The sequence below is a fragment of the Lygodium microphyllum genome, chromosome 6 (assembly GCF_053477565.2).
Source record: "Lygodium microphyllum isolate KBCC chromosome 6, Lygodium_microphyllum_v1.1.10, whole genome shotgun sequence".
In the NCBI taxonomy this organism is placed as follows: domain Eukaryota; kingdom Viridiplantae; phylum Streptophyta; class Polypodiopsida; order Schizaeales; family Lygodiaceae; genus Lygodium; species Lygodium microphyllum.
The window spans coordinates 3,210,953-3,229,884 of NC_141140.1; the positions used below are offsets into that span (position 1 = coordinate 3,210,953).

The following is an 18,932-nucleotide window of genomic DNA, read 5'->3' on the forward strand; positions in this document are numbered from 1 at the left end:
CTCCAAGTGCCTACTCTTGAGACCATAAGAGATTATGTCTATGTTGGTATAGCTCTAGTAGAAGAGCCCTAAGCATATTTGATTTGAGGAATCCATCATCCTAGATCATGGTCCAAATGCCTCTTTAGAAGCAATGGAGGTCCCATAGAGACACAGAGGGAGAGAGAGAGAGAGAGAGGGGGGGTGGGGGGGTGGGGGAGCTCATTGTTCAATTACCATGGCTACCATAGAGGACACCTTCATTAATATAAGAGGCTTTAGAGTACCAAATCTTCTTGGTAATCACGATGGGATCAAATTAAGGAATCTAGAGGTGAAAATTGACTTGCTATTGATAACATGCACACTTATAAATTGTAATTTAATAAAGAATCTCTTCACAATGGTCTAACCATTCCTCCTTTGTAAGGAATAAAAACAATCGCATTTTGTGCAAACCATTTCTTTGTGTCAATAAAATCATGATATTGAATCACTGAAGCATCAAGAACTGTTAAACTATAAGCTCGTAAATTACTCAACCAACTACTCTGTTAAAGTGTAGACTCATGTTAAGCAACGATATTTGTAAATATAGCAAATGCATTGATGATATGTTAATTGGGATCTCTAATCACAAAAGTGAAGTCTTGCTCTCCACAACACAAGCATTGGTGAATGTATCCCTCATGATAAAGAGTCATTTGGATGGATGCACACATTTATCAAGCTAAGATCTTGAGCAAACTTTTTCTTTTACTCTTCATATCTATATACTAAAATATGAATACAAATACAAAATCATTTTTCAAGACTCTGAGCTCATGTGTTCACGGGTTCTAGCTCAGAAAATGGCAATCCCTTGCTTAGATCAACAAGAGTTTTTGGAAGGTGTGTTATTGGATTTTTTTGTCGATTTCTTTGGAGTTTCATGGTTGAGCATAGTTGATCGTGGGGTTGAGGTTAAAATAACAAGGGTTTCATATCCTTTGATGCTTTGAAGATTGGATGCCTTGGTCATAGGGTCATCCAATGAGGGTAAAGGTGCATTGTTGTAGCTCCAATTGGAGGGTTTTAGAGTTCATGTCAATGGTGTTGGACAACAAGAGATCCAAGCAGGTTCATAGGGTGCATGTCTTGACTATTCCCTTTTTTTGTCGATATGTTTCGAGTTTTATGGTTGAGCATAGTTGATTGCAGGGTTGAGGTTGAAATAACAAGGGTTTCATGTCCCTTGATGCTCTTGTTTGATGGGGTCATCCAATAAGGATAAAGGTGCATTGTTGTAGTTCCTGTTGCAGGGTTTTAGAGTTCATGTCAACGGTGTTGGACAACAAGAGATCCAAGCAGGTTTACAGGGTGCATGTCTTGACTATTCCCTAGAAGTTGGGGTCCTTGGTTTCTTCCTGAGGTTTGTGGTTGGGGGTGCTGTACAAGTGGGAACTGGGTGGTGTGATCTGCATCACTCTGGCCCTCCCCAGATAAACTCCCAGCTGCAGCTCTCCTTTTACATTTCCAAAAGACAATCTTGGATTCTAGAAACAAGTCTCATTTTACATTTCCCAAAGATAATCTTGGACTTGACAAAATTGGACTCCAGCCTTCAAACAAACACAAATAGCCTTGGCAGGTCGAAAGATGTATGATTACTGCATATTAAGAAAAACTCTAAATTGGGCTTTTCCAGGACTAATGCTCGTTCATCAGCTTGTAAGTTTATGGCAACCTTTTTGACAGATTATACAACTTAACACCTTACTGTCTTGCAAGCCATGGCTCTCCAACCTTGTTAAAACACCTTTCGTGCATGTATGCTTTGGTGCCAACATATCTCAGCACGTCAGAATACTCATAACCCATATCAAGAATCTTGGCAGCAGGCTCTAAAAGACATCTCGAAACTGTCCATTGGCTTTACCAAACAGACATTGATGATGTTTCTTGGCTCCAACTGTGGTAATGTTGCTGTGATGATGGTTTGTCTTCGCCCCAAGAATGGCTCTGACTGTGTTGCTTCAGGAACTTGGCTTATTCTCAGTAAAAACTAAACTCCTGTAGAACTATCAGGTTACTGTGATGGTGGTGGTTGCTGTCTCTGTTGTGAAAAGTTAAGGCCCTGATTTTGATTGAGTATGCTATTGAAATTGGATTGCCCGACTAATTGCTGCTGCAAGGGCATACCCAAATTGGCAGAATTCTGAGACCCTGAAAGGCCCATGTTGTACACTGAAAAGAGTTATGAAGTCAATAAGAGCATCCATTCATAAACATAATATAGCTAATAAGTACCAGAAACGAACAATATTATGAGCAGATTGTTGTCTTCTTGTAATACAGCCATTAAAAAATGTAATAGCCCAGTATAATTGCAGAAAACCCACGAGGGGTAGAAAAGTTGCATATTTAAATATTAGACATATTTAAAGCCCAGCGTTTCAAAGGGAATCATGTACAAGGTTGTTACATCGAATCACATTCAACCCAGGTGCACACACGAAAATCTCACCAAAGTTCAGTGCTGACCGGTTTCTTGAACTTCTGTAATAAACAATTATATGCTTCCAACAAAAGACTTGCCTTTCAACTCCATTTTAATGAAATTATTAACATATTGTTGTAAAACCTTTCAACAAATCAGTCCTTGATCTCCAGACAGAATCTGAGCATGTTTCCTGCACCAGACTGGACTGTGGTGCACTGTCACAAACACAAGCTGATAACTAGTATTATTGCTTGGTCAATCTGGAGCGAGTCTATCAGTTGGTAGAACTGCCACTAAGACAGGACATTCCAAACAAATAGTCTGCCTGTATCAGAAATGCACTCATAACGGAGAGAGAAAAGGAGGCACCCCTGTCAAAACAAGAACCTCTCTCCTCTAGGCTCTATAGCTATGTGCTGAAGAGTGCAGCTTTGGAGCATCTCTGATCCATTCCTCAAAAAAACCCATTTGTGATATCATTCCCTCTAGGAAGTCTGATTAAACTCTGTCATAAGCACTCTCTTGAAAAAGAGGCATGGCAGGAGTTTGGATAATGAGGAGCAAATGAGCAAAGAATGAACAAGACTCCTAGGTACAAAATTGAAATAGAGATCTCTAGATATATACAATCATGGCAGAGTATATATAGGAAAAAAAACCAACATGGTCCAACTTGATACAGGGTAAAACTGGTCTAACCCAAATGTGCCATGTACTCGTCCCCCAACTGAGACACATCAATGCACTGGTAGGCACTTACTAGATGTATGAAGATATAGATGGGAGTCAGTTTTTCACCCTCAGTTGTGCACGGTTATGGGAACCAGAGGATCAAGTTATGGGAACCGGAGGATCAAGAGTACTTTTTCACCCTCAGTTGTACATAGAGAGATTCCCATGGAGAGAGAGGTGGATCCAATTACTCATTAAAGGGATGGAGGGAGTGAGGAGTTTGGCACAGATTCAGACTCCACCGAGTTCCCATCTCTTCATGAGGCTGCAGAAATTGCAGTGATGAGACAGGACAGAGTTTACACTAGGTGGCAAAAGAGAGAGGCATGGTCCATGGAGCCACACCAGTCCGAGAGACGATCTCCATGAGGCTCTTCTCATGGAACATTCGAGGCTTTGGTGGAAGACTTTTCCACCAAGGACTGAGCTTCATGAGATAGGATCCCCATAGAGCACTAGTTGGAGGATCAATGGATTTTGTTATGCTACAGGAGCAAAAGCTCTCAGAAGAGAGGATTTCCTAGTGCAGTGGGGAGCTATTGCCTAGACGAAGTTGACATATTGGGCACGTGCTGTAGGAGCCTCAAAGATATAGGCAGGAGTATGCCTTTGTGTTGGTAAGCATTGGCTTCATGCAGTATAAGATTGGGGCATCCTTAGAGTAGGGACAGCACTATGGGTATTTGTAAGAGTGGAGGAGACAATAGGCTTGCTGGTCATATACACCCCTAATTGTCATGGAAGAGAGGACTTTTCTAGACTACGCTTACTTAGTCTCTACCTCATGTTGATCATTGGATTGTAGGTGGGGATTTTAATATGGTCAAGGCCTTGGAGGATAGAAGGGGCAGATGGCATAGACACTATCAGAATTGCAACACGGGAAGGGACAAGATCACGATGGCCTAGTTGGGAAACATTTTATGCATGCATGTGAGATTCTTGCTCCCTTGCTGATTCATGTTTTTATCAATCCATGTGTGAGGGGATTTTTGGCTAGTTGGACGGAGCACACCATTGTACCACTCTTTCATAGTAGGGATTCTATCATGCTAGAGAATTATGGGAAAATCATGATTGGCCAAGATATATATGGCTGCATTCTAGAGCATGAGCTTAGCACAAGGGCAGAGAGAGATGGGTATAGAGCACAAGGACAGGCACGTTTCACGAGAGGATCATTACACTCAATCATATATAAGCTCTTAGAGGATTATAGAGGGGAGGGCACATGGGAGGATGATTTATTGTTGCCTTGTAGATTTCTGCAAAGGATTTTACACGATGTCTTATATCAGGCTCATAGACCAATTACAAGATATTGGCACTCATGGTCTATAGTGAGGAACTTATGCCTTGTATGAGTTATTGATGGAGGGGGTATGTGGTCCAGAAGAACCTTCAGATTTGATGGACAATACCATCAAGGTAAGCAAGGGTGTTTGCTTTCACCTACTCTATTTGGTGTTTATTGTTAGAATTTGCCAATTCTATGGGCAAGTCATGCTGTTAGAATATGTGGATAGGTAAGGGAGACTAGGTGCAGGCTTGGTTGATATATTGATATTTGTCTTCTTGTGTGCAGATGGAGTGGTACTAATTGCAAACTCTCTTGAGGGCTTTCAGAGACACATGGATGCATTGTAGGCATTTTGCATGGATAGAGGATTGATAGTGAATCTTGGAAAGACCAAGATGACGGTATTCAATACCAACACAAGCTTGGGTGCCTAGAGCAAGGCATTAGTTTACCCTTGGAGAGGATACTGTTCAATGTACTAGATCCTATGTATATCTAGGGGTCACATTTACAAGACCTACATTTTCATTGTGAGATGTTGGTGGTGCCAAGTTGGATATTGGTTATGCACCACTTTGAGCACTTGAGAGAGAATGTGCATATGTTCAGTTCCAAGAATTCTAGACTAAATTATGGTTCTATGATACATTGGTGACCCTAGCTTTGTTGTATGGAAACCCAATATGGGCTCTATGTCTCTGCAAAAGAACCTGCAAGAATATTGAGAGGCCACTTAAAAAACATTTTCATATGTAAGTATGCTGAAGTAGGATATTTTGCCTTGCCAAAGACCCAATCTGATGGATCCATATAGAATGATCCATCCAGTCTGATCAGACATGTACAATCTGTCCAGTTTTCAACTCCTTTTTTTTATGGAGCTGGTATTTTTTAAAAAATTACTTTTTGGCTTTAACATTTTCCTCTTTATCCTCATTGACCTCTACCTATATGTCATTTACTGCCTTCTCTTCTTCTCTCTCTCTCTCTCACAAGCTTCTCTACTATTCTCTCTCCTCCATCTACCTCTCTATATCTACATTCTCCTCTTGCTCTTGTGTCTCATCCCCTATGTGTAGCTTTATTTCTATTTCCTTTTTCTTCCCTCCTCTTCTTTCCCTTCCCCTACCTGTACCTATATCTCTAAATTCTTTGCCCCTATATGTCCAATTTGATGGACACCCAATCTATCCCGATATGTTAGGTGGAATACACAATCCCGATATGCTTGGGGCACATGGAGATGTATCTGCACCCCATGGGGTTGTTGGAGCACAAGGATTTAGTGCTAGTCATGCAAATGCATCTAATAGTCTTGGTTATCATGGAAATGCAGCAATGCACCCTTTTTGCAGTAGCCTATTTATGACAAATTGACTCCCATAGGTCTACCAAAGGACTATGACAAGGATGGAAAAAGTGTGAAGTTTGAACCTTTTAGTGCTGCACAAGACAGTTAGGCAAAGAGAGATTGTACCCAAAGTTGAGTAAGAGATACTATGTGCCGTTCCAAGTATTGGAGAGGATCAGTGATGTATATTATAGGCTGAAATTGCCTCCACATTGGCGAATATACAATGCCTTTCAAGTGAGCTTACTGAGGCATTTTCATGGTGATGTGTGCTAGAGGATGTATCAATTGAAATTCAGCCCGAGGTTGAGGACTTGGATGAGATATTGGTACCTGAGCAAAGATTGGCACACAAAGAGTGAAAGATTAGGGGTCAGATTTCCAGGCGGTATTTGATGAGATTTCAAAACTATTCACCAATGGATGCCAAATGGATGGAGCATGGCTTGGCAGACTATCCTTAGCTGTTATAGCTTTACCTTGATGCTTTCTAGTTAGATCCCACTTTGGATCAGTAGAATAGGGGACTAGTCTATCACCAGATGCTTGTGAGGGTGCTAGCACCTCTGGTTCTCATTGATGGACAGCTGTAGATTTAGTGGATCTTGGATATATTCAGCATACATTCAAGGTATTGTAGCTAACAATATGTTTGTTGGAGGATCACAATTCAATGTACTAGTCACTATATTTGGTATGCATATGGTATGGTTTATTATTTGTAACTCTAGAACTATACATTTGCATCACTTTATGTTTGGTGTAGCATTAGTTATGATCAACATTGGATCATTGGTTTTTTTATCATTACAGACTATTATCTTATATTGATTTGCAATTAATGATCATTAGTTTTCAGTAGTATTCAGCTAATTGTATAGACAGCAACATGTATCATGACGCCATTGATGTTTCAGCCATGGTTTATGCTATACTATGGTTTGGTTTTGCCTGATAAGTTCAGCTCATGAGTAATGGATGCACTCCATGATATTCACAAAATGCTTTTGAGATTCTTTGTGAGTCTTATGCTATGTTATGCTTGCTAGTAATTTCCAGCATGTGTTTAGTAGTAGTATGGTTTGGTAGCAATGGGCCATGGCCGATGTTGTCTTTACTATAATGCCTCGTGAAAATTCTAGTGCAATGCTTTGCTTTTGATGCATCCAACAGTGCAATTGGGGACAATGCAAGGATTTCAAGGGGATGGTCTATCACAAGGACGTGAAATATTAATGCTTTGCTTAGCATTTGATTAGAAGTAAATCAAACGTGCTAATGTGGCTTACACATGTCAGAAGCTAATTATTTCACAATGTGGGACCTAGGACTCAAATATTAGTTGATGCCAAAGGCGAAAGTTGTAATAAGTTATGCTTGATAGGTACTAGGTGGTACTCAGTGTCAGATTTTGGCCTAGACCAATTTATTGGCCACTAATGTCAATAGGGACATTAGAGACTAGGCATTAAGTGATTAATGAATGCCAGTCTAATGGTTAATAACTACTCAGGGACACTTGGAGATAGATTGGCCTAGAATTTAATTGTTGATTCGTGGAATTATATTTTTGAACACTATAATAATTATTAAATTAAATTTCAAAATTAACATTTTAAAAATTAACTTAATAAGCAAGAAAAATAGGATTAGAAGGCTACCACTTGGCAAAACTTGTCCATACAAGTGGAAAACACATTTTTAAGACTAGGGGAGAAAGAAAGAAAGATCTATTAACATCTCTAGAAGGCCGAAATGGCCTACGAGACCATAACTAATACAACTGATATCATCATCTCTCATCAAAGAAGAAAATAGAATTATGTCTAGGTCTACATGATAAATTCAAATGGAAAATGAAAAATATGAAAAACTAAAAAACTAAAAAGAGTATAGAGTATCTTTCTTTCAGCGTATGGAATCCACCAAGACTTTCCAAGGTACCTGCGACTCAGTCATGGTGGTAATCTTCGTCTGTAACGAGCAATTGTGACACGAATATGTTGCATATGAGCATACGTACGTTGCCGAGCAAGTACTATAGGGTGTCGTACTCTGGATAATGCTATAGCTTTGTCTATTGTGATGCCACCCGCTGATATCTCTCGATGGCGCCTATCAATAGAAGATATAGTGTCTAAGGTGGCAGTGGCGTGTCGAGTAGAATCAAAAGCATAGAGAGGGTAGGCACATTAATCAAGGTGCTCAATAGTACTGAATAGTGAGAGAGTGAGAGTGAGTCGACAGATAGGTGTGTACTAGTGTGGTACACAAAGAATTAAAAAATGTATTTATACTTAGGGTACGGTACACTTACACCCACTAGGATGAGTTCACATGTGTGAAGTAATATATACACGGGAGATACACAAGAGAGTGTAAAGGGCCTTAACACCCAACAACCTCCCACTTAAAGGTCCTAAGCGAACCTTTAACCAACTCCCACAAGTCTAATGCAATGCTCATGTTGAACTTTTGCAAGACTTTTAGTGAGAACATCTGCAGGGTTATTCTATGATTTGATCTTAGTTAGGGTGACTAGACCATCATCTAGAACTTGTCTAATAAAATGATACCGAACATGACTATGTTTGGTACGTGCATGAAACATGGCATTCTTAGCCAGGCATACAACACTCTGGCTATCACATCCAAGTACAGGTGTTTTGGTGGGCAGCCCAAAATCCTTGACCAAACGACCAAGCCAAACTGCTTCTTTTGAAGCTTCAGTGGCTGAAATATATTCAACCTCAGTGGTAAAGAGTGCTACTATTTTTTGCAATCTAGAGCACCAAGAGACCACCCCTCCAGTCAAGGTAAAGATGTACCTGCTAGTAGACTTGCGAGTATCCAAGTCACCTGCTATGTCTGCATCACAATACCCCTGCAGATTTAACGTACCCTTGCCATAGCAAATACATTTTCTTTGTGTGTCCTTAAGGTATCATAAGATACATTTCACTGCTTCCCAATGTGCTTTGCCAAGATTTGACATAAACCTGCTTACAACTCCCACTGCATAAGTAATGTTAGGTCTAGTGGCAACCATAGCATACATGAGTGAACCACAAGCTGAAGCATAAGAAACACCCTTCATAGAGCTCGCTGCCTTATTATCTTTTGGGCAATTTGCTTTGCTAAGCTTAAGGTAAGGTGGAAAAGATACACCAAGAGGCTTAGCATCAGCCATAGAAAAACGATCAAGTACTTTGCTGATGTACTTTTCTTGTGGGAGAAATAAGAGCTGATGCTCTCTATCTTGTGTTACACGTATACCCAAAATATGTTCAATTGCTACCAAATCCGTCATGGAAAAGGCTGAATTCAGCTGTCTTTTCAATGCATTAATCTGGCTTTTATGCTTACCAACAATAAGCATATCATCCACATAAAGCACAAGTATAATAAGCCTTCCATCATCAGCCTTCTTAATATATAAGCAATGATCTGCACTACTCCTTTTAAATCCATGTGAGCGCATGAAGGCATCAAAATTTTTATACTATTGTCTAGGAGCTTGTTTCAAACCATACAAGCTTCTCTTAAGCTTACATACCAAATGCTCCTTTCCTTGTATAGCAAAACCTTTGATCTATTTTATATACAATCGTCTTCTAGATCACTATGCAGGAATGCAGTTTTAACATCCATTTGATCAAGTTCAAGATCCCTAGATGCTACAATGGCAAATAACACTCTAAGAGTGGTCATTTTTACAACAGGAGAAAACACTTCCTGAAAATCAATGCCCTCCTTTTGTGTATATCCCTTAGCCACAAGTGTGGCTTTGTATTTGGGTTTGCCATCCACACATTTGATTTTATAAACCCATTTGTTAAGAATGACTTTCCTATCCTTGGGCAATGTAACCAAATTCCAAGTATCATTCTAATACAATTGACTTCATTTCTTCCTACACAGCTTGCTTCCACCACTTTTTCTTTATTTCACATGATAAGACCTCTTTATACGTAAGAGGCTCACCTTTATCTGTGAGCAAAGTGCAGTCCAAAGAAGGATCAAATCTTTGTATGGGTCGTCTAACACGTGTAGACCTTCTTACCCAATGATCTGTGCTATTAGGCAATGGATCCACATCCAACGAAATGTCAATGACCTCATTGTTTGGCTGTTGAACTGCATGTTTAGGTCAATGTAATTTATTTTCAACATGCTGATATTGGTACTCAAGCTAATGTTCAACATCCCCTTGCTGCCCATTTTCATCTGGCTCAATAATGATATGTTGATTGTCATAATCAGCATCAAAAGGAGCTGAATTTTCACTAGCTAATGGTTGCTCAAGGTATTGATTATGCTAAAATTTAACTTTCCTTTTGTCTAAGTCTTTAGATGTGGCATTTTTTAGTAGCTTTGACTCATTAAATACCACATCTCGACTGCGTAGCACCTTTTTCATACTTGGAACCCAAACTCTATAGCCCATTTCACCTTTATCTCCATAACCCATAAAGATGCCTTTATGAGATTTCATGTCAAGTTTAGTTTTGCTATCAACAAGTACATGTACATAGGATTCGCAACCAAAGATCCTTAAGTGGTCATATGAAGCAAGTTTGCCAGACCAAACCTCTTCAGGGATAACACTTTCAAGTGTACGATGTGGAGATCGGTTGCAAATATGCACCGCGGTTTTAAGTGCCTCTCCCCAAAACAATTGCAAGAGATTAGATATGGACAGCATGCACCGAATCTTCTCACATAACGTGAGATTCATTTGCTCAATCACACCATTAGATGATGGATTGTAAGGAGCTGTAAGCTCTCGTTTAATCCCATTGATATCACAAAACTTATTGAATTCTTTAGATACATACTCTCCCTTATTATCTGTTCCTATGCATTTTAACTTTAAGCCCTTTTGAGTACTGACCAATGCATAAAACTTTTTAAAAGCATCCGATGTCTCACTTTTCTGCTTAAGCAAGTAAACCCATAGCTTCCTAGAATGGTCATCAATAAAAGACATAAAATAACAAAAACTACTATGAGTTTTTATTGGCATAGTGCATACATCAAAATGGGCTAAATCCAAGATACATGCCTTCCTAGAGGCTCCATGAGAGTCTGGACTCTTTACATGTTTACCAAAAACACAATCATCACGAAATTCAAGCTTTGAGTTTTTCACATTAACTCTTCCAAGTGAAGAATGTGCATGCAAATCCTTTTGGCTCATATGTCCAAGACGCTTGTGCAATAACTTCATGTGTGACTGTATTTCAGCCCCCATTCTCTACCTCTTTGCACCATGGTACTTCGTTAGGGGGAATGCCACCCTTTAACACAGTGCCTCTCACCTTATAACACATGAGCACACCCATAACTCCTGGGACGACTGTGATGGGCATCCCCCTCACTATCCCCAACTTCACATCTCCCATGACCACTCATACGCAAGGGTTTCCATCCTCAGCTTATGGTGCGTCTTCACACTCTCCTTGGGTTACACCTACGCAGGGATTCCCATCTTGTGCTCACCGTGTTCCTGTCCCACCTCCTTGGGTTTCTCATGTGGCTACCATGCCCATGCCTAGTCAACCCATCTCTACCTATGGATCCACCTTGTACACTACATGTATGCTTGGTGGGCACTTTGGGGCCCATTCCCAAGTGTACTCCACTCTCCCATCCTACCCACACTACACTTTTTCACACTATCCATCTCCGAGTACTACCACTCATGTTGCAACGGCCACCAATGTCTTCACAGATAAGACAATTTTTAACGGGTAAAATTTCACCACTTGGTCTAATTTCATGCAACAAGTGCTTCAATCTCAGGGTCTTTGGGACCTCGTCATTGGTCTAGAGCCTATGCCGGACCCTCAACTAGCTCACCCTGATTATATCCGTCAATGGAGAGCCCGCAATGCCATAGCCAATGTTGAGCTGATGCAGGAATTGCTTCTTGAGTTTCACTCTCAGTTGCAGCACTTCCCGCTCGCGTCAGAGCGTTGGAGTCACCTTCTTGACCACTATGCGGCTCGTGATCGTACTCGGCACATCAATCTCGACTTTGAGCTTCAAGAGTTCTCTATTAAGGAAGAGGATGATCTAAAAGTCAAGTTGGCTGAATAAAGGCGGTTACTTGCCGAGTTCGCCACTACTGACTCTCCAAAGTCAAATGACGATCATGTCACATTCTTCTTGAATAAATTGCCCGACAAGTACTTCAATTTCATTCAACACATCATCTCCCAACCTAGATTGCCAACCTTCTACGAGATTGAGTGCCAGTTCTTGCGTTACGCGAGGCCGTACAATCAAGTCTACAAAAAATCCTCATCAAAGCCTTATTCCGAGCAGAGGGGGTTGGTTGCCTCTTTTTCGGGAGGGACAACCACTAGTGACAACAACTCGCTAGATGCGAAGGCAAGCCAATCAAAGGGTGACTCCTCTTCCTCAGATGGAACCAAAGAATCTAGACCTATCTGGCAGCAACTCCCTAAGAAAAACCAGCTATGCACACATTGTCAGAGAGCAGGCCATGTGGACGAGGAGTGTCACTCCAAGGCCCAAGGTCTTCCACCTATAAAGCCTCCACAGACCGCTGCGATTGGACAGTCCACTGAGGCTACGCCCTCTGCTCCTGCTTCATCTGCTTCTTCAGCACCCGTTGTTGTTGCTGTTGGACATGTGGCTCGAGTACAGCCTCAGTGGCCCATCTTTTTCACTACCCCTGAGGGATTGGCTGATTGGTCTACAGGTTCCGATTGTGAGAACAGAGGATCAAGGTACAGCTGGGATTCAGTAGACAGTGTGAGAGTGAGAGAGACAGAGTTGAAGCACGACACCCAAGAGAATAGACTGAATGAGTGTAATCTGAAAGTACAAAGTACAACCCTTAAACCTTAGGGTTGTAGGGGGGTGTTCACACCCGACACACACTAAGTGCCTAAATGTGTGTAACATAAGCACATAAGTACATACAATAATAAGACCATTAAGTCTGGGGGAAAAAACCTCTCCTACCGAGAGTAAAAAGTGCCCCAGTGTCCTACTGATCACCGACACTCCCATATGAGCGTAGGCGTAAGTAAGGCGTGAGTAAAATACCCAACAAACCCCCCTGGAGTGAAGAGTGATCAAGAGTACAAGGATCATCCGCCACCAAAGGATATCAAATTTAAAGCATCGCGAAATGCTTCAAATTTGTCACGAGGAAGAGCTTTGGTGAAGATGTCTGCCACATTACTGATGGTAGGACAATAGACAAGGCTGATATCACCTGCATGTAGCCTCTCTCTGACAAAGTGATAGTGAATCTCAATGTGTTTCGTGCGAGCATGAAACACTGGGTTCCGTGCCACTGCAATGGCACTCTGACTGTCAGTGAACAAAGGAGTAGGCTCAGTAACAAATACATCCAAATCAGCTAGCAAGCGTCTAAGCCATACGCATTCAACTGTGGTGGTGAAAGCTGCCTTGTATTCAGCTTCACATGACGATGTGGCAACAGTGGATTGTTTCTTGCTAAGCCAAGAAATGCAAGAAGTGCCAAGAAAGAAACAATTGCCACTAGTAGAGTGACGTGTATCAAAATCACCAGCCCAATCAGAATCACTATAAGCATGTAAATGCAGGGGTCCCCCCTTGGCATAAAGCAACCCAAGAGAACGAGTACCCTGCAAGTAGCGGAAAACACGCTTGACAGCTTGCCAATGTGACATACGTGGCTGATGCATATACCTGCTCAAGGCTGAAACTGCAAACTGTATGTCCGGCCTAGTATTGCATAGATAGATAAGGCATCCAACTGCAGGAGCATATGTATGTATATCAAACAAATCACTGTCATCATGTAATGACAGTTTCAGTCCAGGTTCCATGGGAGTACAAACTGGCTTGCAATTCTGTAAGCCAAATTTCTCAAAAAGCTGCCCAATATACCTTGACTGTGATAACCCAATACCTCGAGCAGTATGTATGAACTGGATGCCCAAGTAGTAATGCAAAACTCCCAAGTCAGACATGTCAAAAGTTTGCTGCAAATTTTGTTTGAATGCTGAAATCTGATCAGCATGTGTTCCAGTGAGCAAAAGGTCATCAACATAAAGACATAAAATCAGCATAGATCCCCCTTCTTTACATACGTAAAGGGTAGACTCAGATGAACTGTTTAGAAACCCCTGACCAAGCAAGAAAGCATCTATCTTTTCATACCAAGCTCTAGGAGCTTGTTTTAAACCATATAGTGCCTTTTTTAGCTTGCATACCAAATGTTCTGAGCCTTCAACTGCAAAACCAATGGGCTGCTGTACATAAACTTCCTCCTGAAGTTCCCCATGCAAAAATGCAGTCTTGATATCTAGCTGATGAACTGTCCAACCATAATGTGCAGCCAAAGCAATCATAGACCTGATGGTCGTCATACGGAAAGTAGGAGCAAATGTCTCCTCATAATCAATGCCCTTTTTCTGTGTGTAGCCTTTAGCTACCAGCTGTGCCTTGTATTTATCTATGGATCCATTTGCTTTTTTTTTCAATTTGTAGACCCATTTTGTTCCAATGGCTTTCTTCCCAAATGGCAAGGACACCAAATCCCACGTGTGATTCTTAGTAATAGAATCTAATTCAGCTTGCATGGCTGCCTTCCAATGCACACTGTGTTGTGCATCCTCATAACATTCAGGCTCTTCATTATCAAAAGTACTTGCTGCCATAATAAACTCCATAGTATGTGCTGAATCATGCAAACGAGTTTGCCTTCTAGTACGACCAGCCATGGGTGCATCCAAAGGACTATCTTGCATAGTCTGCAAATACCATCTAGGTAGTTGTCTAGCATCCTGGCTGTGTGCAAGCTCTTGCTGAATTTCTGTTTCAGCATTATGCCGAGTATTCCGATCAGCCAATGGCTGAATTTCTGCACTTTCCATAGGAGCAGCTGGCTGAACATTAGGTTCATTTTGTGAACCTCCAGCTGAGTCACCAAAAGTAATGGGCAGCAGCCCTTCAAAAACATCACGGGCAGCCTGATATGTGTCCAAACCAGCCAAGGATAATTCTGATTTTTCATCAAAAACAACATCCCTGCTGACAAAAACCTTCTTAGTAACGGGATCATAGAGTCTGTAGCCTTTGCTCTCATTGCTATATCCCATAAAAATGCACTTAACAGCCTTGTTGTCCAATTTTCTTCTAAGTACCTGTGGAATATGGGCATAGGCAAGACACCCAAAGGTACGAAAGTGACCAACAGAAGGTTTGCGGCTGTTCCAAGCCTCAAATGGTGTGATGGTCTTCAAGGCTTTGGTAGGGCATCTGTTCAAAATATGGCAAGCACACATGACTGCTTCCATCCAAAAACTATGAGGCAAGCTCTTTGCCTTCAGCATACATCTGGCCATCTCCATGAGTGACCGATTTTTCCTCTCTACTACCCCATTCTACTGTGCAGTATAAGCTGTAGTATACTGATGTACTATGCCCTTCTGCTGCAAAAAAGAATTCAGCATAGAGGACATGTATTCCCCCCCTCGGTCCGAACGGAGAGTCTTAATGTGGCATCCAGATTGGTTTTCAACAAGTGCACTGAAAGCCAAAAATGCATCATACACTTCTGACTTCTTTTTCAAACAATAGACCCAGCAAAAATGTGTGAAGTCATCAATGAATGTCACAAAATAATAACAACCACCCAATGACATGGTCTGCATAGGCCCACAAACATCTGAATGCACCAACTCCAATCTGGTTGTTGCCCTGAAAGCAACATCACGAGGAAATGAGAAACGATGCATTTTCCCCAAAATGCATCCCTCGCATAAGTGCTCAGGAGGTCTCTCCAAGAGAGGTAAGCCATCCAGCATCTGAGTACGCTGTAAAAGCATCAAGCTGCCAAAGTTTACATGCCCTAAACGAGCATGCCATAACTGCGCCTGTATCATAGCAGGAGTAAGAGTGGATGTCAAGTATGCTGACTGATCTACTGAAAGAGCATCCAACTCATATAAACCATGGCACAAAGATCCTGTCAAGACCAATGTCATGCATTCTTTTTCTCGAACCATGCAACGGTCATCATCAAAAGTGACCTGCATATCACAACGTGCCAAAGAAGAAATAGAAAGCAAATTCTTCTTTATTCCAGGCACAAACAAAGCATCCTGCAGGCGGAGAATAGAGCCATCAATGGCTGTGAGCTGAATCTCCCCAATACCACGAACAGGGTATGATGCATTATTGGCACACTGTACCGATTTCCCAACGGGAGGTGCACTAACTAAAGCAAACAAATCTCTGCGAGATGTGATATGTCTAGAAGCACCACTGTCAAAGAACCAAGTGTCAGCATCCTCTGTAGAGCTAAGTGCTCTATCGGCCCAAGAGATGTCATAACTGCAAGTGTAAAAACAATAGTCCCTGTCCACAACAAAGGACGTGGACTCACTAGCAGTGGAAGGAGTAGTAGAAACAGACATTCCTGACTCCTTTTTCTTCTCTTTGGCAATGCGCTTTCTGCACTCAGTGATATAGTGGCCGGGCTTCTTACAATAATGACATTTTCCTTTCTTTGCTTGCATCCCCCCTTGTGATTGATTCTGCGATGTGCCCGAAGTGCCAGAACTCTGTGGAGCATTTTTCACATTGCTGTTCTTGCCTTTCTGTCGTGCCACAAAAGCCTGCTCAGAGACTATAGCATCCACACCACTATTTTTCCGTGTTTGCTCCTCCTCTAGAAGCAAGCTAACCAACTGAATAAAAGTGAGTGGGTGCTCAGCAATCCTCATTGTGAGGTTCAATGCAGTATGAAAAGACAAGTACGAAGGAGGTAGGGAATTCAAGGTAGTGGATATCAACTGTGCATCTGAAAAATATTCATCTACATTCATGAGTTGCTCCCTCAAGTCCTGAATCTTGTTTAAGTGATCCTGCATAGAATCACCTTCATGCATCTTCAGAGTTTCCAACTCTTTCTTCAAGAAAGAGATCCGTGTCTCATTTTTTCCTGCAAACATATGCTCCAAAGTCAACCATGCATCTCGTGAAGAAGATGCCGAACGGATATGAGGTATGATGGACCGCTGAACTGCCAAAGCAATCAGCGACAAGGCCTGTGCATCACGGGTATCCCAAGCTTTTTGAGTTGTAGTTCTTGGAGGAAGTGGCTGAGGTGGAGCGGGCTGAGGTCCCCGTTGTCCACGTGCGCCATGGGGAGGAGGAGTAGCGGGAGCTACAACTCCCGGCCGAGTTTCCTCTCCACTGACATAATCCCATAAATTCTTGGCCACTAATACATTTTTCATCATAAATGACCAAAGGGAATAGTTGTTTCCGTCCAGTCTGTCCTCTTTGGATACATACGTAAAAACATCACCTCCCTGATTTGCCATGATGACAAATTTCCAAAGACAATATGAGCAATGTCAAAGCAGTTTGAACTGGAAATCTACAAATTTCCAGAAATTGCAGCAAATACTTTTCTGCAATTGATGTGCAAGGGCGTACTCTGTCAGAAAACTGTCCTTTACTGCATGCTTCCCAAGGTGCAAACAGTACAGTGCAACATTGTTATGAATAAATCCCCAAAATTTCTGCCAAAATCTCTGTCAAAAACAGTCGTTCTGTGACTGTATCAGCAGTTTAAATGCATCTGTCCTCCAAATACACAAAAGCCCCAAAATTTCTGACCATTCAGTCCAGAAATTTGCATGAAATTTACTTTTCCAGTAGATCTGTGCCAACCGCGTGTGAACCGCCGCTTCCAGAATTTTATTCTGGGCTGGAATAACAATAATTTTGAAAATTTTACCTGTACGCAGGCGGGAGCAGGTCGTCAGACGGGCTGACCAGTCGCGATGGGCAGGCGGGCTGCACGTGGTCAAAAACGGCGGGCAGGACTGTCGAAAACTGCGCTGTCGAACAGCGCGCGTGCTGACGTGACGTGTCGCTGGTCGCTGGTCGTCAGGCGGGCTGCGACTCTGATGCAGGTCTGAGAGCAGTTCGTGGTCACGAGCGCAGTGCAAGCTCGTTTGCAGGAAACGGGCCCTGGCGGATTGAGGCGGATTGCTGGTGCTCTCGCGAGCTGCTGACAGACGACTACAACTGCTGACCTGGACGACTGTTGACGGGCAGGGTACTGGTGGAGGCTGGCGACGAGCTGTACTGTGCTGAGGTAGCTCTGTGGAACAGCGCCTGACTGTTGACAGAACTGACGACAGGTTGTACCTGTGCTGACGTGACGTCTGACGCTGAAGCAGGACTGGCGTGTGCTGCAGAAGCTGAGTTCAGAGCTGAGCTCTGATACCAAATGTGAGAACAGAGGATCAAGGTACAGCTGGGATTCAGTAGACAGTGTGAGAGTGAGAGAGACAGAGTTGAAGCACGACACCCAAGAGAATAGACTGAATGAGTGTAATCTGAAAGTACAAAGTACAACCCTTAAACCTTAGGGTTGTAGGGGGGTGTTCACACCCGACACACACTAAGTGCCTAAATGTGTGTAACATAAGCACATAAGTACATACGATAATAAGACCATAATTTTGGGGGAAAAAACCTCTCCTACCGAGAGTAAAAAGTGCCCCAGTGTCCTACTGATCACCGACACTCCCATATGAGCGTAGGCGTAAGTAAGGCGTGAGTAAAATACCCAACACAGATCCCTTTGCACTTCATGCATCCATCTCACCTTCCTCTCCACCTCGTCAGGCGTTCCCTTGGCAAAGCCCAGCTACTGGACATACGCGATGGTAACCACCTTCTTTGACTCGCATGCCTCTAGGTCCTTTCGGATACCCTAGGTCAATCTAGCATTCATTTTTCGCACTCTTAGAGTTGGGCCCATAGGATTCATTATCCTTGGTTTATCCATTTTTTTGTCTTCCGCTGCATTTCCTCACATACATGCACATTCATTGCATTTATTTTGAGTTAGATTTTCTTTCTGTTATGTTTTGCTTTGGAGCATCTTACCACTAACCTCTATGTTTGTAGATTCTCGTCTCTTTTGCAAGGTTTTGTCTTTCAGTGTAGGGCTCACTTACAGATTGCTTTGGTCCTCCCTAGGCTAGAGACATGGGGATGCGCACCGTTCCTTTAATGGTTTCATCATCCTAGAA

The 18,932-nt window shown here is 42.2% G+C and overlaps 1 protein-coding gene across 1 annotated transcript in view; it reads right to left on the reverse strand.

The window, feature by feature from the left end:
• Positions 1 to 735: 735 nt before the first annotated feature.
• LOC148034240 (mediator of RNA polymerase II transcription subunit 8-like) overlaps positions 736 to 18,932 on the reverse strand; it is a 188,855-nt gene continuing 170,658 nt past the window's right edge. The window contains exon 12 of the mRNA XM_087679211.1: positions 736 to 2,205. Within this exon, the coding sequence (XP_087535337.1) occupies positions 2,048 to 2,205 (158 nt within the window). The 3' untranslated portion in view covers positions 736 to 2,047. The remainder of the gene's footprint in view (positions 2,206 to 18,932) is intronic.